Source organism: Leucoraja erinacea, chromosome 26 (assembly GCF_028641065.1).
Source record: "Leucoraja erinacea ecotype New England chromosome 26, Leri_hhj_1, whole genome shotgun sequence".
NCBI lineage: Eukaryota > Metazoa > Chordata > Chondrichthyes > Rajiformes > Rajidae > Leucoraja > Leucoraja erinaceus.
In genome coordinates, this window is record NC_073402.1 from 9,102,165 (window position 1) to 9,118,730 (window position 16,566).

The 16,566-nt window shown below is 47.6% G+C and overlaps 1 protein-coding gene across 2 annotated transcripts in view; it reads right to left on the minus strand.

Moving 5' to 3' along the window:
* Positions 1 to 16,566, minus strand: part of rims3 (regulating synaptic membrane exocytosis 3) — a 130,836-nt gene that overhangs the window by 52,342 nt on the left and 61,928 nt on the right. For both annotated transcript variants that reach the window (XM_055656116.1, XM_055656115.1), the window contains exon 2: positions 14,490 to 14,772. In XM_055656116.1, coding sequence (XP_055512091.1) covers positions 14,490 to 14,706 — 217 coding nt within the window. In that variant the 5' untranslated portion in view covers positions 14,707 to 14,772. The remainder of the gene's footprint in view (positions 1 to 14,489; positions 14,773 to 16,566) is intronic.

Genomic DNA, 16,566 nt, shown 5'->3' on the forward strand with positions numbered 1-16,566 from the left:
TAATTCAGCGTTTCGCCTAATCCAGCCAGGAAGCAGCAAAATACACAACTTTGTAAAGAAGACCAACATTGCTGCAGAATCTTATCCAAATGGTTGCATGGGTCCTTCGAGATCATTTTAACCTGTTAATGTAACAATTTTGCTTGTGTTTCTGACCTAGCCATCTCCTCTGTAATCTCATAGATATTAAAGGCATTAAATATTTGCAGTGATTCGTCTTCATTTGTTATTAACTCAGTTCCTCAGCACTCTGTGTGGCACAGATGCCCGACACTAGGTTGAGAATTGGCAGATGGAGTTTAATCCAAGCAAGTGTGAGGTGTTGCACTTTGGGAGGTTGAACATAAGGAGTACAGTACAGTTGATAGCAAGATCATCAACACCATTGATATACAGAGGGACCTTGGAGTGCAGGTCCATCGCTTCCTGAAAGTGGAAACACAAGAATATAGTGTGGTAAAGAAGGCCTATGGTATGCTTGCCTTCATTGCTCAGGGTGTAGAGTATCAGGGTCAGTGAGGTCTGCAGCTTTTTTAGTCTTTGGTTAGGCTTGATTTGGAGTATTGTGTACAGATCTGGTCACCCCATTGCAGGAAGGAGGTGGAGACTTTGGAGAGGGCGTAGAAGAGTTTTACCAGAATGATGCCTGGATTAGGTGGCATTAGCTGCACGGAGATTTTGGGCTAATCTGGATTGTTTTCTCTGGAATGCCAGACATTGAATAGAAGTAAATAAAATTATGAGCAGCATCGGTAGATAGACAGTCAGAGCTTGTTTTCCAGGGTGGAAATGTCAAGGACTAGAGGGCACAGCTTGAAGGAGAGAGGGGCAAAGTTTAAAGGAGATGAGCTGAGCAAGTTTTTTACACAGAGTGGCGGGTGCTTGGAACACACTGCGAGGGGAGGTCGTGGAGACAAATACTATGGTGACATTTAAGAGACTTTCAAAAATGGATGCAGCCCAGACCATCACACAAACCAACGTCCCTTCCATTGACTCCATTTACACCTCTCGGTGCCTCAGCATGGCCAGCAGCAGAATCAAGGATGGGTCTCACCCCCGGTCACTCCCTCTTCTTCGCTCTCAGGCAAGAGGTACAGAAATATGAAAATGCACACCTCCAGATTCAGGGACAGTTTCTTCCCAGCTGTTATCAGGCAGCTGAACCATCTTATCAACAACTAGAGAGATGTCCTGAGCTACTATCTACCTCATTGGTCCTCAGACTATCTTTAATGGGATTATACTGGACTTTACCCTGCCCTAAATCGTGTATCTGTACACTGTAATCATGTGTAGCCTTTCCGCTGACTGGTTAGCAGGCAACAAAAGCTATTCATTGTGTGTTGGTACATGTGACAATAAACTAAACTGAACTAAAAAGATATGGATGCTGAGAAACAAGACCCAGCTAATGGCTAACTGTGGGCTTTAAGAAACAGAGCTATTGCATGAGAGATCGGAGTCAACAAGACTGGCCACCAGAGGCGTCTGATTATCCAAGAGTTTACCCTCACCATGCGGTGGTGAAACAGAGGCTCCAAATGGCCAGCCCTTGTCTGAAGAAACCTTTAGAGATACTGACGACCAGGTACGGGTACGGAACAGGTAACGGAGAAAGCAGGTTGCACGAAGATTAGAAGATTTTATTTCCTCACTTAATTTGTGCTCTGATTCAAACTGAAGGTTTATAGATCAGTGAAGACGGGTCTCAGACAGGAACGTGGGGAGAAAGGTGAGAAGCCCTTTACTCAGGCTGACAGGGAGAGAAGCAGGCAGTGTGGGAACAGGGGAACTTCTGCTGCTTCTGTTGGTTGTGCTAGATGGGACCCTACTTTAATAGTGAGAGGGTGGTACAGTGGCTCCGGTCTGTGCGGAGTTTGCAGGTTCTCCCTGGGCTTTCTCCAGGCGCTCCGGATTCCTCCCACACTCCAAAGACGTCTAGGTTTGTAGATTAATCAGTTTTGGTAAAAAGTTGTAAATTGGCCTTCGCTGGTTGGTGCGGACCCGGTGGGCTGAAGGGCCTGTTTTCACGCTGCATCTCTAAAATCAACAATCTAAAGATCACAGCCACAGAGGTACCTCTTTGTCAGACAGGGGCTACAGTCAGTAGAGGGTTAATGTGGTCAGGATGGGGTTATTATAGTCAGGACAGGGTTGCGGCAGTTCAGACAGCGTCAATGGGGTCAGGATGAGGTTACAGTAGGGAGGCCGGGGTTAATGAGGTCAGGACAGGGTGAACAAGGACACGTTTACAGCAGTCATTTGCTGTGAAAAGCCTCTCACTCGGACCTGTCACTGCAGGCAATGGTCCATCACACAGATCAGACTCACCACCAGCTACACTTCACCCAGCCTCAGGAAAGCAGGCAACAGAATCAAAGACTCTTCCACCTCAGTCATTCCTTCTCCCTGCTCCTGTCTGGCAGAAGATGCAGAAACTTGAAAATGCACACCATCGGCCCCAGGAGCAGCTTCTTCCCCCCTGACAACAGTCAGGCTTCTGAGTGGTCCTTCCATTCAGGCTAGGGTACTGTCTGACTCACCTCCACCCCATTGTGGACATTGGACTTTGTCTCTGGAACTGATGCGCTACAATGCTGAGAACTATATTCTGCACTCTGTATCTTTCCCTTCACTCTATCTATTGTACTTGAGTTTGACTTGGTTGTATAGATGTATTGTATAGATGTATCTGTTTGGATAAGCAAAACAAAGCTTTCCACTGTACCTTGGTACAGGTGACAATAATAAACCTCGCCCTAACTGGAGAAACCGTAACAAAAATCAACGGCCTTGTTCCTAAAGGTTTCATCACCTGACCTCTAATCCAACACCTTATTTTGTCACCTATCTATATTTTTATGTCTGTTCATAATTGTATTTTTATAACTGTAAAAATCTGCAAACTCAGAAAAGTGAACCAAAGCGACTGAATAAGTGTCTCAACCCAAAACATCACCCATCCTTTTCCTCTAGAGATGCTATTTTCGAGGTGAACCAAAGATTTGTTCAATGTTGATTTTCCTCCCAGCTGCCCGAGTGAACGGTTGTTCTCTGTGAGGCGACTCTCTCTGTCTGCATAAAGCGGCTGAAATTAAATGTTTGGTCAGCAAAATCCGAGCTTCATTCGCAACAAGCCCGTTTTGTTGATCTTTCTGCCACAATCCTATGAAGAGGCACAAAGTTTGCTGAAAATAGCGCGATCGTTTCCAGTGTTGCAAAGCCTTGCTTTGTGGATTTATTAAAGCACAATCAGAAAGTTTGTTAGAGCAAGTGCTGGGATATTGACCAAGGGATTGTTGGGCTCTGCGGTGAGCTGTGTCGACAGTGCGATAATCCTGAGTGCCATCTGCACAGGTCCGCTGGCTGCAACCCTGCTGGGTTTGCACTGCACGAAAGGACCTCACAGCCTCCCACCATATGTACAAAGAGAAGGGTCATTTCTCCCTGGGGTCTCAGATCCTCCCAATCCCAGCCCGTGATGATATCGGGAATGTGCTCCTGGAATCTTGCATTGATTGATGGAAAGATGGGAAGATAAGCCTGGAAAGAGGCCCTTTGGCCCATCGAGTCAACGCCAACCATCGATCGATCACCCGTTCACACTAGTGTCAGATAGGGGTGAAATGTAAAAGAGGCATATAGATGGAAGTGGTGGATGAGGAAAGAGGGGTGGAATACTATGAGAAATGGGTGCATCAAGATGGAGAGAAGGTGTAAGAGAGGGGGTTACTTAAAATTGGAGAATCCATTGTTCATACTATTGGTTTGCAAGCTACCCAAGCAGAATGTAAGGTGCTGGTCCTCCAGTTTGCACGTGGCCTCACTCTGGCGATGGACTTTGCCTATTCTCCCTTTCTCTTCGCACTTATTCTGTTCTCTTGCTCTGTTCACAATTCCAGTGAGCAGATTCCACGAGGAGCTCCGGCGCTGTCTGTGTGGAGTTTGCACGTTCTCCCTGTGACTCGGTGGGTGCTCCAGTTTCGCCCCCAAATCCCAAAGTCGAAAGTTGACTGTTTGCTACACAATTGCCCCCTCCTGTGTGCTTGGGGGAAGAGCCTGGGGCAGTTGGTGGGGATGTGTGAGAATCAACTGGTCCCGGTGATTTTTAGAGGTATACGCTGCGGAAACTGGGCCTTCAGCGCACCGAGGCCACTGCTAATCACCTTGTGCACTGGCACAATTCTACGCACTAGGAGCAATTTACAATTTGTATCGAAGTCAATTAACCTACAAACCTGCACGTCTTTGGAGTGTGGGAGGAAACCGGAGCACCCAGAAAAAACACAGGTGGTCACAGGGAGAGCGTACAAAATCTGTACAGGCAGCACCCGGAGTGAGAATCAAACCCAGGGCACTGTAAGGCAGGAACTCTACCACAGCGCCACTGTGCCACCTTTCAGCACTGTGCCGCCAGTGTAAAAAGTGCAGTCGATGGTTGGCATTGACTTGATGGGCCAAAGGGCCTGTTCCCATGCTATATAACTGTGACTTGACCCTGATACTGAGGGAGGTTCTCTGCCCCTGCTACGCCCACTGCTGCATGAATGGTCTCCCCCTGTGCCCTGCCCATCCCTCTGTTTGACAACAACATTAAGCTTTTTATTTAGCTTCTCAAAAGCAGAAAAGGTCGAAGCTCAGTTGCTGTTGATTGCTGCCTGCACGGATCCTTATTGTTTTCCAAAACCGTTCAGAAAGTCACCATGGCAACAGTGTCTAAGAGGCTGGAGGAGCGCACACTGTAAATCTTTCATTAGTGATCCGGCAAAAGACCATCCGAGCATCAATAAAAAACCTCTCCCGAGCAGAATGAAGAGAAATCTGCCTTCATATCGCCTGCAACTAAACCCAGAGAAATCATTTTTAATCTCATTTGGTTTTTTAATAGGATGCAAAATGATTTTCAACATGAGGTCAAAAGGTTGTTCTACAAGATTTAGCAGCAGTAGGTCGAGCAGTAATTAGTCTAGTGGTGGAGTGATGCAAGGCATGGGCCAGTGGTGGAGTGGAGCAAGGCATGGGCCAGTGGTGGAGTGGTGCAAGGCATGGGGCAGTGGTGGAGTGGAGCAAGGCTCGGGCCAGTGGTGGAGTGGAGCAAGGCATGGGCCAGTGGTGGAGTGGAGCAAGGCATGGGCCAGTGGTGGAGTGGAGCAAGGCATGGGCCAGTGGTGGAGTGGAGCAAGGCTCGGGCTAGTGGTGGAGTGGAGCAAGGCCCGGGCCAGTGGGGGAGTGGAGCAAGGCAAGGCATGGGCCAGTGGTGGAGTGGAGCAAGGCTCGGGCCAGTGGTGGAGTGGAGCAAGGCATGGGCCAGTGGTGGAGTGGAGCAAGGCATGGGCCAGTGGTGGAGTGGAGCAAGGCTCGGGCCAGTGGTGGAGTGGAGCAAGGCATGGGCCAGTGGTGGAGTGGAGCAAGGCTCGGGCTAGTGGTGGAGTGGAGCAAGGCCCGGGCCAGTGGTGGAGTAGTGCAAGGCTCAGGCCAGTGGTGGAGTGGAGCAAGGCTCAGGCCAGTGGTGGAGTGGAGCAAGGCATGGGCCAGTGGTGGAGTGGAGCAAGGCCCGGGCCAGTGGTGGAGTGGTGCAAGGCTCAGGCCAGTGGTGGAGTGGAGTAAGGCTCAGGCCAGTGGTGGAGTGGAGTAAGGCTCAGGCCAGTGGTTGAGTGGAGTAAGGCTCGGGCCAGTGGTGGAGTGGAGCAAGGCTCGGGCCAGTGGTGGAGTGGAGCAAGGCATGGGCCAGTGGTGGAGTGGAGCAAGGCTCGGGCCAGTGGTGGAGTGGAGCAAGGCTCGGGCTAGTGGTGGAGTGGAGCAAGGCTCGGGCCAGTGGTGGAGTGGAGCAAGGCATGGGCCAGTGGTGGAGTGGAGCAAGGCTCGGGCCAGTGGTGGAGTGGAGCAAGGCTCGGGCTAGTGGAGGAGTGGAGCAAGACCCGGGCCAGTGGTGGAGTAGTGCAAGGCATGGGCCAGTGGTGGAGTGGAGTAAGGCTCAGGCCAGTGGTGGAGTGGAGCAAGGCTCGGGCTATTCCACACAGTGTCCTCTTCTATCAACAACAGCCAAACAGCGAATGGCAAGAACACACTAATTGTTTCATGTTTCATTACCAGGGGACTAACATAACCTTAGAAAGGCAGCCTGATCTACAATAAAACAGCACCTCATATTTAAGCTTGGGGTAGCTTACACCCCAGCGGTATGAACTTGGACTTCTCTAATTTCAAGTAGCTCTTGCTTTCCCTCTCTCTCTATCCCCTTCCCCTTCCCAGTCCTCCTACCAGTCTTACTGTCTCCGACTACATTTTATCTCTGTACCGCCCACTCCCCTGACATCAGTCTGAAGAAGGGTCTCGACCCGAAACGTCACCCATTCCTTCTCTCCAGAGATGCTGCCTGTCTGGCTGAGTTACTCCAGCATGTTGTGTCTATCTTCGATTTAAACCAGCACCTGCAGTTCTTTCCTACAATAAAACACAAAGTGCGCGAGGAACTCAGTGGGTCAGGCAACCATCTGAGGGGGGGGGGGGGAATGTCTGATGATGTTTCGGGTCGGAATTGGGAAAGAGAAACTATTGAAATGAACAAGACAACGCAGACAGGACCATTTTAGCCTTCAATAACATTTAGGTTTAGGTTTCTTATTGTTACTGGTAGAGCTGCTGCCTCACAGCGCCAGAGACCCAGGTTCAATCCTGACCACGGGTTCTGTCTTTCTGGAGTTTGTATGTTCTCCCTGGTAACCACATGGGTTTTCTCTGAGTGCTCCACTTTCCTCTCACACTCTAAGGACATACAGGTTTGTAGGTTAATTGGCTTTTGTATATTGTTCCCAGTGTGTAGGATAGTGCTGCTAGTGTACAAGATGATCACGGGTGGATCGAAGGCCTGTTCCTGTGTTGTCCTGTTCTATGTTAGATACAGAAAATGGCAGAAATAGCAGGTCAGACAGCACCTGTGGAAAGCCATGTTTCGGGAACTTGGTGCTGGAGTCATCAATAGTGACATCAGTCTCCATTATTTGTGGAGACTGCGGTACATCTCCATGGATCAGAACGTGACCAAACTGATTATTCAGCCCTTATTTCTTCTGTGAATGCAGGATCTTACTGAAAACAAATTAGAAACAGTCGGCTTCAGAATTGGAAAAAAAAATGTTACTACTTCGGAAAAGACCGTGGCCTCATTGTAAATCGGCGACAGGTTTTCTTAACCAGTTCCGAACACAAATGTTCTCATTTCGTTTACCCTGGTGCAAAGAAAGATACTGCAAAATGAAGCCGCTGCTGAATGTCGAGAAGAGGAAAAATATTGAAGTGGTTTAATAGGCCCTCTTGGGAAAGGGATTCAGGACTCTCACCAGATAACAAGGTTTGCAGGTTACTGCAGTGATTGCTGCAATATAGGATTTTTTGATCCAAGAAAATATGCTTCCTTTGCTCTCTGCGGCACAAATACTCCCTGTTAAAGCGTTCTCATCTAAAGCAAACAGATTATTGTGGAGCCTTCATGACCATTTTCAGTTTGATTCACAAATGTGACTGCTTGCGTTAGCTGGACTATACATGCTGCAAATTGGATCTCGGAGGTAGAGAAATCCATTCCTGAGAAACGAAGGGATTTATTTATCAAGAATTGGCTGAGCGATACAGCTCTTGAGGCAAAACGAATTCCAGAGATCCACCACCCTCTGAGAGAAGACGTTTCTATGCACCTCAGTTTGAAATGACTGGTAGTAGCAATGTCACCTTGTTCATCTACAGTTCCCCTTTATCAATTCTCCTTGTTAAAAGCTCACAGAATTCAGGCCTATTTGTCAAAAATGATTTACTTTTCATAGAACCATGTTGACTAGGTTTGATTATGTTCAACTTTCCAAATGACTAGATTATTTCCTCTTGAATTATAGACACTAGCACCGTGCCAATCATACAGTAGATGGTAAATGAATTGACCAATGGTTCCCTGCCTTCTGTCTTCCTCTCCTTTTGGTTGTTTTCCTGTTTTCAGCTTCTCTCCTGGATTTAGTGAGTTTATACCTTCCATTTGGAATTTTTGTGTTAGTCATTGAGTTACTCCAGCACCTTGTGTCTGTCTTTGCCCATCTACACCGCTCCCACATGCCCGCGTTTGACCCATATCCCTCTAAACCTTTCCTATCCATGCACCTATCCAAATGTCTTTTAAATGTTGTTATTGTACCTGCATCAATTACCTCCTCTGACAGTTCGTTCCATATGCCTCCACCCTCTGTGAGAAAAAGTTGCCTTGGTTTTCCCTCTCACCTTAATCCTATGTCCTCCAGTTCTTGATTCCCCTACTCTGGGTAAAAAGGCTCAGCATCTACACCTCCATAATATCACTCCTGTATTCCAAGGAAAAGTCCTAACCTGCTCACCCTCTGCCTCTAGCTCAGGCTCAGGCCCTCATAGCTGGCAGAATCCTTGCAAACCTTCTCTGCCCTCTTGCCACCTTAACGACAGGGTGACCGAAACTGAATACAATACTCCAAATGTGGCCTCATTTACATCTTGTAATCCGTGATATTTGAAATTAGCCCATCTGTTCTCTAAGAACCATTATTAGTGCCCTACATCAATGCAAACAAATTGATTTAACATACCTGCCATTTCTGTGCTTCATCTTTTTGTCAACAGCCTTGTTCTCCGTTAAGTTACACCCTTTCCTTAGTTGCCTTCCTCCTATGTATATATTCCATACTTACACTCACCCTTCACCTACACTGGACCTCACCCCCTTACAGTGTCCCACACCCACACCCACACTCAGGAATCCCTCACTCAGCCCTCACACTATACCCCACACCCTCACACCTCCACACACACCCACACTCAGGAAACCCTAACACCCACACCCCACCCTCACCTCCTTCAGCACCTTCCCATTCACACCCGCACATTCACATTCACTCACATTCACGGTGGTGAATGTGTGGAATTCATTGCCACAGATGACTGTGGTAATAAATATTTTTAAGGCAGAGTTTGACAGATTCTTGATTAGTACGGGTGTCAGGGGTCATGGAGTGAAGGCAAGAGAATGGGGTTGAGAGAGAAAGATAGATCAGCATGACTGAATGGCAGAGCAGACAAAGTGGGCCAAATGGCCTAACTCTGCTCCTAGAACCTATTAACTTATGAACATCCCCATTGTCATCTCCACCGATAACCCCATCTTCACTCTCACCCTCACCACTCTCCTGCATTTTGTCGATCACTGCCACGTTCATCTCTTTTCCCATCATTTTTACACTCCAGATGAAGTTCTCCAGATATTGAGACTCATTTGCCGTTTAGGCTCATCAGTGAACTCCCTCGATCCCATTCAAACTTTGTGTTGAATAATATTTGACTGAATCGCTTTTAATTACACCCATGTCATTAAATCCCGAGTCCAATCCTAGTCACATTTATTAGTTGCCTTCCATTGAACCAAACTCCATCCAATTTTCTCTCCATATGGAATCCCAATGGGTCAATTTAATTTAGTATAGTTTACAGGGACAGCATGGAAACAAGCCCTTCCACATACTGAGTCCACCCTGAATGCCGATCACACGTTCGCACTAGTTAGAAACATAGAAAATAGGTGCAGGAGTAGGCCATTCGGCCCTTTGAGCCTGCACCGCCATTCAATATGATCATGGCTGATCATCCAACCCAGTATCCCATACCTGCCTTCTCTCCATACCTCCTGATCCCTTTAGCCACAAGGGCCACATCTAACTCCCTCTTAAATATAGCCAATGAACTGGCCTCAACTACCTTCTGTGGCAGAGAATTCCACAGACTCTCTGTGTAAAAAATGATTTTCTCATCTCGGTCCTAAAAAGATTTCCCTCTTATCCTTAAACTAGTTCTCTTTTATCCCCCCACTCCCCGCACACTACGGCCAATTTACAGAGGCCAATTAACCTACAAATCTGCAGGTCTCTAGGTGTGGGAGGAAACCGGAGCACCCGGAGGAAACCCACACGGTCACGGGGAGAACCTGTAAACTCCACACAGACAGCACCCAAGGTGGGAACCGAACTAGGTCTCTGGTGCTGAGAGGCAACAGGTCTACCAGTTGCACAACTGTGCCTGCCATTCCCATCCAATGTTAGATTATAAATAAACATCAAATACTGAACACCTTTGTATTTTCTTATTTACTCACAATATTTGACATCCCTCTTTGCCATTCCATCACTTGGAATCTCTCCTGCACCAATTTTAGAAATGTAGAAACATGGAAAATAGTTGCAGGAGTAGGCCATTCAATATGATCATGGCTGATCATCCAAAATCAGTTTCCCTTTCCAGCTTTTTCCCTATATCGCTTGAGTCCCTTAGCCCTATGAGCTAAATCTAACTCTCTCTTGAAAACATCCAGTGAATTGGCCTCCACTGCCTTCTGTGGCAGAGAATTCCACAGATTCACAACTCTCTGGGTTAAATGCACTTCATAAGAAAAACCTTTTGCAGACACACTAAACCTTCCAAAAAAACCCATTGTGCAGATGGTGCTTGCATTCCACTTTGCAAGTTGCTTCTCACATTTTGTCAACTAAAGGGTGAAAAAAAACTGCAACAAGAACAGAAAATTCTGGAACAACTCAGCAGTTTTCAGTTAATTTCAGATTTACAGCATCTGGAATTTTATTTGTGCTTTTCCAAGATAAACTGCATTTTTAAAAAATAAATCTCTTGAATCTGTTGATTAAATAGTCACTTGAAAAGTTTCTGACACAATAGGTAGAGAAAAGATGATAAATAATGCAGTGGGGAAGACAAACTGTCGGAATAACTTAATAGGTCAGGCAGCATCTCTGGAGAACATGGATAGACAACGTTTCGGATCGGGACCCTTCTTCAGGCATAGTAGTGGGGAGGGGTCAGGACAAAGCCTGGCAAGCGATAGGTGGAGCAAGAGGCCCCAAACGTCACCCATTCCTCCTCTCCAGAGATGCCTACTTGTCCTGCTGAGTTACTCCAGTATTTTTCTGGAGTATCTTCGGTTTAAACCAGCATCTGCAGTTCCTTCCTACACGAGTAAGTGGAGGCAGGTGGGGTGGGTTTTGATTAGTAGATGGGTGGACAAAAGTTAGAGTTCGAAAGATAAAGAGGTGACACTTGGAGACAAGCTGACAAAAGGGTATTAGATAAGGAGAGATGAGTACCTAAATTCATGTGATCAAAGCAGAATTAGGCCATTCGGCCCATCGAGTCTAGTCCACCATTCAATAATGGCTGATGTATCTTTTCCCCTCAACCCCATTCTTGTGCCATCTCTCCATAACCTTTGACACCCTCTGACTCAGGAGGAGTGAAAAGTAAAGCCAGAGGGCAGGATATTGGTGGAAGATATGGAGGGGGCGGGGTGGCAGGTGGAAGGGTGGACTAGTGTACATGGCACATGTTGGTTGGCGTGGGCAAGTTTGGGTACCTTAAAATCCAACTATGAGCATTGGATGTGTTAAATTTAGGTCTCACTCCCTTCCCCCCCCTTCCACCCCCCAATCTATTTCTTGTGTCCCACCCCCACCCCAGTGCACACCCACTACCCCATGCAGGTATTGTTGGCAGGTAAATGCTCAGAAGGTAAATGGTTCCTTCTTTGAGGGAAGACATGATAGAGGAATGTAAAATCATTTGTGGCATAGATCGGGTGGACAGTCACAAACTCTTTTCCAGGGTGGAAACTGCCAAAGACGAGAGGGCATGGCTTTAAGGAGACAGGGGCAAAGTTTAAAGGTGTGCTGGGCAAGTTATTTTACACAGAGAGGAGTAGGTGTCTGGAACATGCTGCCAGGGGTAGTGGTGGAGGCAAGTATGATAGTCGTGTTTAAGAGGCTGCCTGGCACATGTCTATGTAGGGATATGAATCACGTGCAGGCAGATCCGATTAGCATAACTCAGTGAAGATAGACAAAAAAAGCTGGAGTAACTCAGCGGAACAGGCAGCATCTCTGGAGAGAAGGAATATGAGTGACGTTTCGCGTCGAGATCTTTCTTTGGCCAGTTACTCCAGTTTTTGGTGTCTATCCTCGGTTTAAATGAGCATCTGCAGTTCCTTCCTGCACATTTAGTATAACTCAGCATCATGTCCAGCATGGACATTGTGGGCAGAAGGGCCTGTTCCTGTGCTGTACTGTTCTATGCTCTATGATGCATGAAACTTTTACCGGTATTGCAGGTAGGAGCTGACTGCGTTATTTATTGCAGTCTTGCAGGCTAAATTTGTTCTTGGATTAATTCCACAGTAACTGTGTGTGCGGCGCAGCAAAGCTTTTCCCCCCCTACCTGTCCCCCCCACCTTCTCAGCTCTCCCGATTTTCAAAGAATGTTTTGTTCAGTGTACAGATTTGAATAGAAACAGAAATCGTGACTCAACTGCTGATTTGCAGCTAATAAGATTGCACAGCCTAATGCAATGTCTTGTTAAGTGAAGGGTGGCTTTGTTGTGCTTCATGTCCTGCTCCCCTGGTGGAGTTGCTGATGGTCTGAGGGCTGCTGGTCATGGGATAATTGATCACCGCAGCAGCACTAGAGACACATGGATTTTTACTTTAGAGATACAGCACGGAAACAGGTCCTTTGGCCCACCTAGTCCACACCGACCAGCGACCGACCCCCCTAAGGTGACACTATCCTACACACACGAGGGTCAATTACCAATTTTTACCAAAGCCAATTAACCTACAAAAGCTGCGGAAGGAAAGCGAAGCGCCTGGAGAAAACCCACGCGGTCACGGGGAGAACGTACAAACTCCACTACCCCACGCTCCGCATGTGAGCTGTCAGTGACTTGTGTATGAATTTACACAATAAATCCCATTGACAATCAATACTCATCCCATCCACCATCATTTGAAGAATAATCCACGTTTCTGTGGATATCCTCACATTTTCATACCTTCTCCACTCGTTTGGTGTGTCTACCTCCTTTGAAGCTTATTTGCATTTTGTGTCATCGGCAAACTTGGAAGCATGGGAGCACCGCCGCCTGCGTGTTCCCCTTTCGAGCCACATGCCATCCCGACTTTGGGCTGTATTGCCGTTCCTTCATCAACACTGGCTTGGTGTCAGAGAAAACCAACCATCGCCTTGAAGAAGCAAAATTACGATGCAGGGGGAATGCTCGCCCCACCGCGGACATTAAATGGAATCACGGTCAGCGTTAGCCTTGTCCGGGAAAATATGTTGTTCATGTAGTCCCTCGTGCTGTAGGGTCATTGATGCTAAATTGGAAACAATCACATTGGCACAGCAAAGGACCCTGGACTGAAGTGTGTGCCAGTGTGGACACAGTGTGGACACAGCTTCAGAGAGGGGCCACACACAAGTTGGGGACACCACACCTCATATTTCACATGCAGCTTACAACCCGATAGAATGAACGTTGATTTCTCTAATTTCAAGTAACCCCTCCATTCCCTCTCCCCTCCCCCCCCCCCCTCTACCCTCGCTGTCCTGCCAGTTCCACTGTCTGCATCCCTGTAACTATTTGTTATCAACCTCCTCGCCTCTACCAAAGAAACATAGAAAACATAGAACAATAGGTGCAGGAGTCGGCCATTCGGCCCTACGAGCCAGCACCACCATTCAATATGACCATGGCTGATCATCTAAAATCAGTATCCTGTTGCTGCTTTCTCCCTATCTCTTGATTCCGTTAGTTGAAACAGAATCTGTAATCAGTATCTCCCCATCAGCAGTACAACATGTAGAACACACTGAGTAACATACACAAGGGTTTGATTCTCCACACCCCTGGAAATACACTCAACGGGTGACATACGTTAATACAGCTCGTTTAACTGAAACATATCCTCACTGTCATTCTTATCTTCTCTCTCTGTTGGTCTAATAATCCGTGGTCTCAAACATCCATTTCCAGACCTTCACCTCGATAAGGACTGTTGCAGTCGAACTGTGTGGAGGAGGTCAGAACCGAGAGTCACTGTGTCCCTAGCTACTGCCCTCACATTGTTTCCCAGGGGGTTAGGTAATTATTCTGCATTCAATACGATACGATAGAACTTTATTTATCCCAGGAGGGAAAGTGATCTGCCAGCTGTCATAAAACACAAACTACATGAAACATGAAATTACAGTGACGAGTGGAAATGATTGGGGATGTACAAAGATTGGAAGGGAGGACTGGAAAGGGGAGGGGAGTCGGTCTACCCCATGACAGAAAGGGGAGGAGTTGTACAGTTTGATGGCCACAGGGAAGAAGGATCTCCTGTGGCGTTCTGTCCTGCATCTTGGTGGAACCAGTCTGCTACTGAAGGTATTCCTCAGGTTGACCAGTGTGTCATGGAGGGGGTGAGCTGTATTGTCCAGGATGCTCCGTAGTTTGTGGCCTGTGGACCGAAGACCCTGTTTCCACACTGTGTGACTCTATGTGACAATAATACACCTTAACCTAATTGTTACAACAGTTTGCAGTCTTGTACACCTTGCCCAACCCTTGCGTAGACATTTAATTTTCAACCTACTGGTCTGGTTGAGCTGAGTCGTGCTCTTGCTCCACTGGGACAACCCAACGATGGCCACCATCTTGGCGCCGAGGCTGGAGCGCCTCTTCCTAATGGCGGTGTCAGTGGCAGGCTCCTGCCCCCCGCTGGTGTTCTTCTCCATGTCGTACATCTCCCCGCTTATACTCGAGCTCCGCAGCACGTTCCGCGCGGCCTTCCCCGTCGCCCCGTTGTACATCTTCGCGGTTGTTCCGTGGTGGTCCAGGCTCCCGGCCGTCTGAGTGCTCCCTCGCACCGTTCACAACTGTGCAAAGAAAAGACAACAGGTCGTGTCAATTTGTGCGGTTTTCACCTCTGTTCCGCAGGTTGGAAATGCTGAGCTCACAGAGGAGGGATGATTACATCTCCTACGTTAGGATGAACAAAGGGCGGGGGAATCACGCTCACACTCTAGAGCCGACACAACAGACCCCCAGATCTACTCCCGAGATCTACGAGAGTCACATTCAGCAGGGTCAAGCACAAACACTCTCATTTCAGCTCAGTCTCCATTCTCCTAGCCACAGAACGCCGGAAGTCCCATCTATCATTGATTCGATGGTTCCCCATTGCTTGGGACAGGCTCAATAAAGACCGTGCAAAACACAAAGTGCTGGAGGAACTCAGCAGATCAGGCAACATCTGTGGAAGGAATGGACAGTCAACAATTTGGGTCAGGACTCTTCTTCAGAGTTCCAATCTGAAACGTTGTCTATCCATCTGCTCCACAGATGCTGCCTGACCCACTGAGTTATCTCTTAATGGACCAGGGTGGAAGGAGCTTCACTCTCTATCTAAAGTGCTATCTGTACCCTGCGAACATTTGATGAGAGGGCAGAAGATGCTCATTTAACATTTTTTTTTAAATTGTATATATTTACATTAACTACTAAAATGCAAATGGGTTGGATAAAGCACTGATAGACACAAAAAGCTGGAGTAACTCAGCGAGTCAGACAGCAACTCTGGAGAAAAGGAATAGGTGACGTTTCAGGTCGAGACCCTACTGCAGACCACTACGTGGGGCATTTTGTGTGTACTGAGGTACCGTGAAAAACTCTGTTTGACAGACAAATTAAACCATGAGCAAGTATAAAAAAAAGACACAAAATGCTGGAGTAACTCAGCGGGACAGGCAGCATCTCCGGAGAACATTGACAGGTGACGTATCGAATCGGGACCCTTCTTCAGATTCATCCTGGGGGGTCGGTGGGAGGCACGAAGGCTGGAAGAGAGGAGGGGCCAGGACACAACATGGCAGGTAATAGGTGAACACAAGCCAGGGGGAGGTGATAGAAAGATGGCAGATTAAAGACCAGACTGTGAGAAAAAAAGAGTTGTGAATTGTGAAGCCAGAGGAAGGAATATGGGTGGAGGGGGAGGGGAGAAATAGATGCGTGTCCAGGCGGGGCGCAGGGGAAGGGGGGGGGGGTGAAGAGAGAGAGAGAGAGAGAGAGAAAGAGAGAGAGAGGGGGGGCATGTGTGGGGTAGTAAGAGGATAATGAGGAGGGGGGGGGGGGGGGGGGGGGGGGGGGGGGGGTTTAGAAGGTCCCTGAAATTGGAGAATTCAATGTTCATAGCGTTAGGTTCTAAGCTACCTAAGCGAAATATGCGGTGTTGTTCCTCCAGTTTTCATGTGGCCTCACTATCAATGGAGGAGGCCCAGGACAGAAAGATCAGTGTGGGGATGGGAAGAGGAGTGAAAATACATGAATCTATCAGGTAGTGCAAAAGAGAAAATAAACAGAGTGCAGAATATTGTGTGACATTGCTGCAATTGTGCGGATACCAACAGCTATCTACAACCTACAGTTCCTGCACTGGGTTATACACTATCCTGGCTTGTAAATACATCACTGGACCTTTATCATCGCTGAATCTGCTCCACTGTGCCACGCTCTGCTAACTTGGGCTCTTTTTTGTGTAGAAAGGAACTGCAGATGCTGGTATATACCGAAGATAAACACAAAGTGCTGGAGTAACTCAGCGGGTCAGGCAGCGTCTTTGGAGATGAAGGATGGGTGAGTTTTAGGTCGGGACCCATCTTCAGACTTCTTTG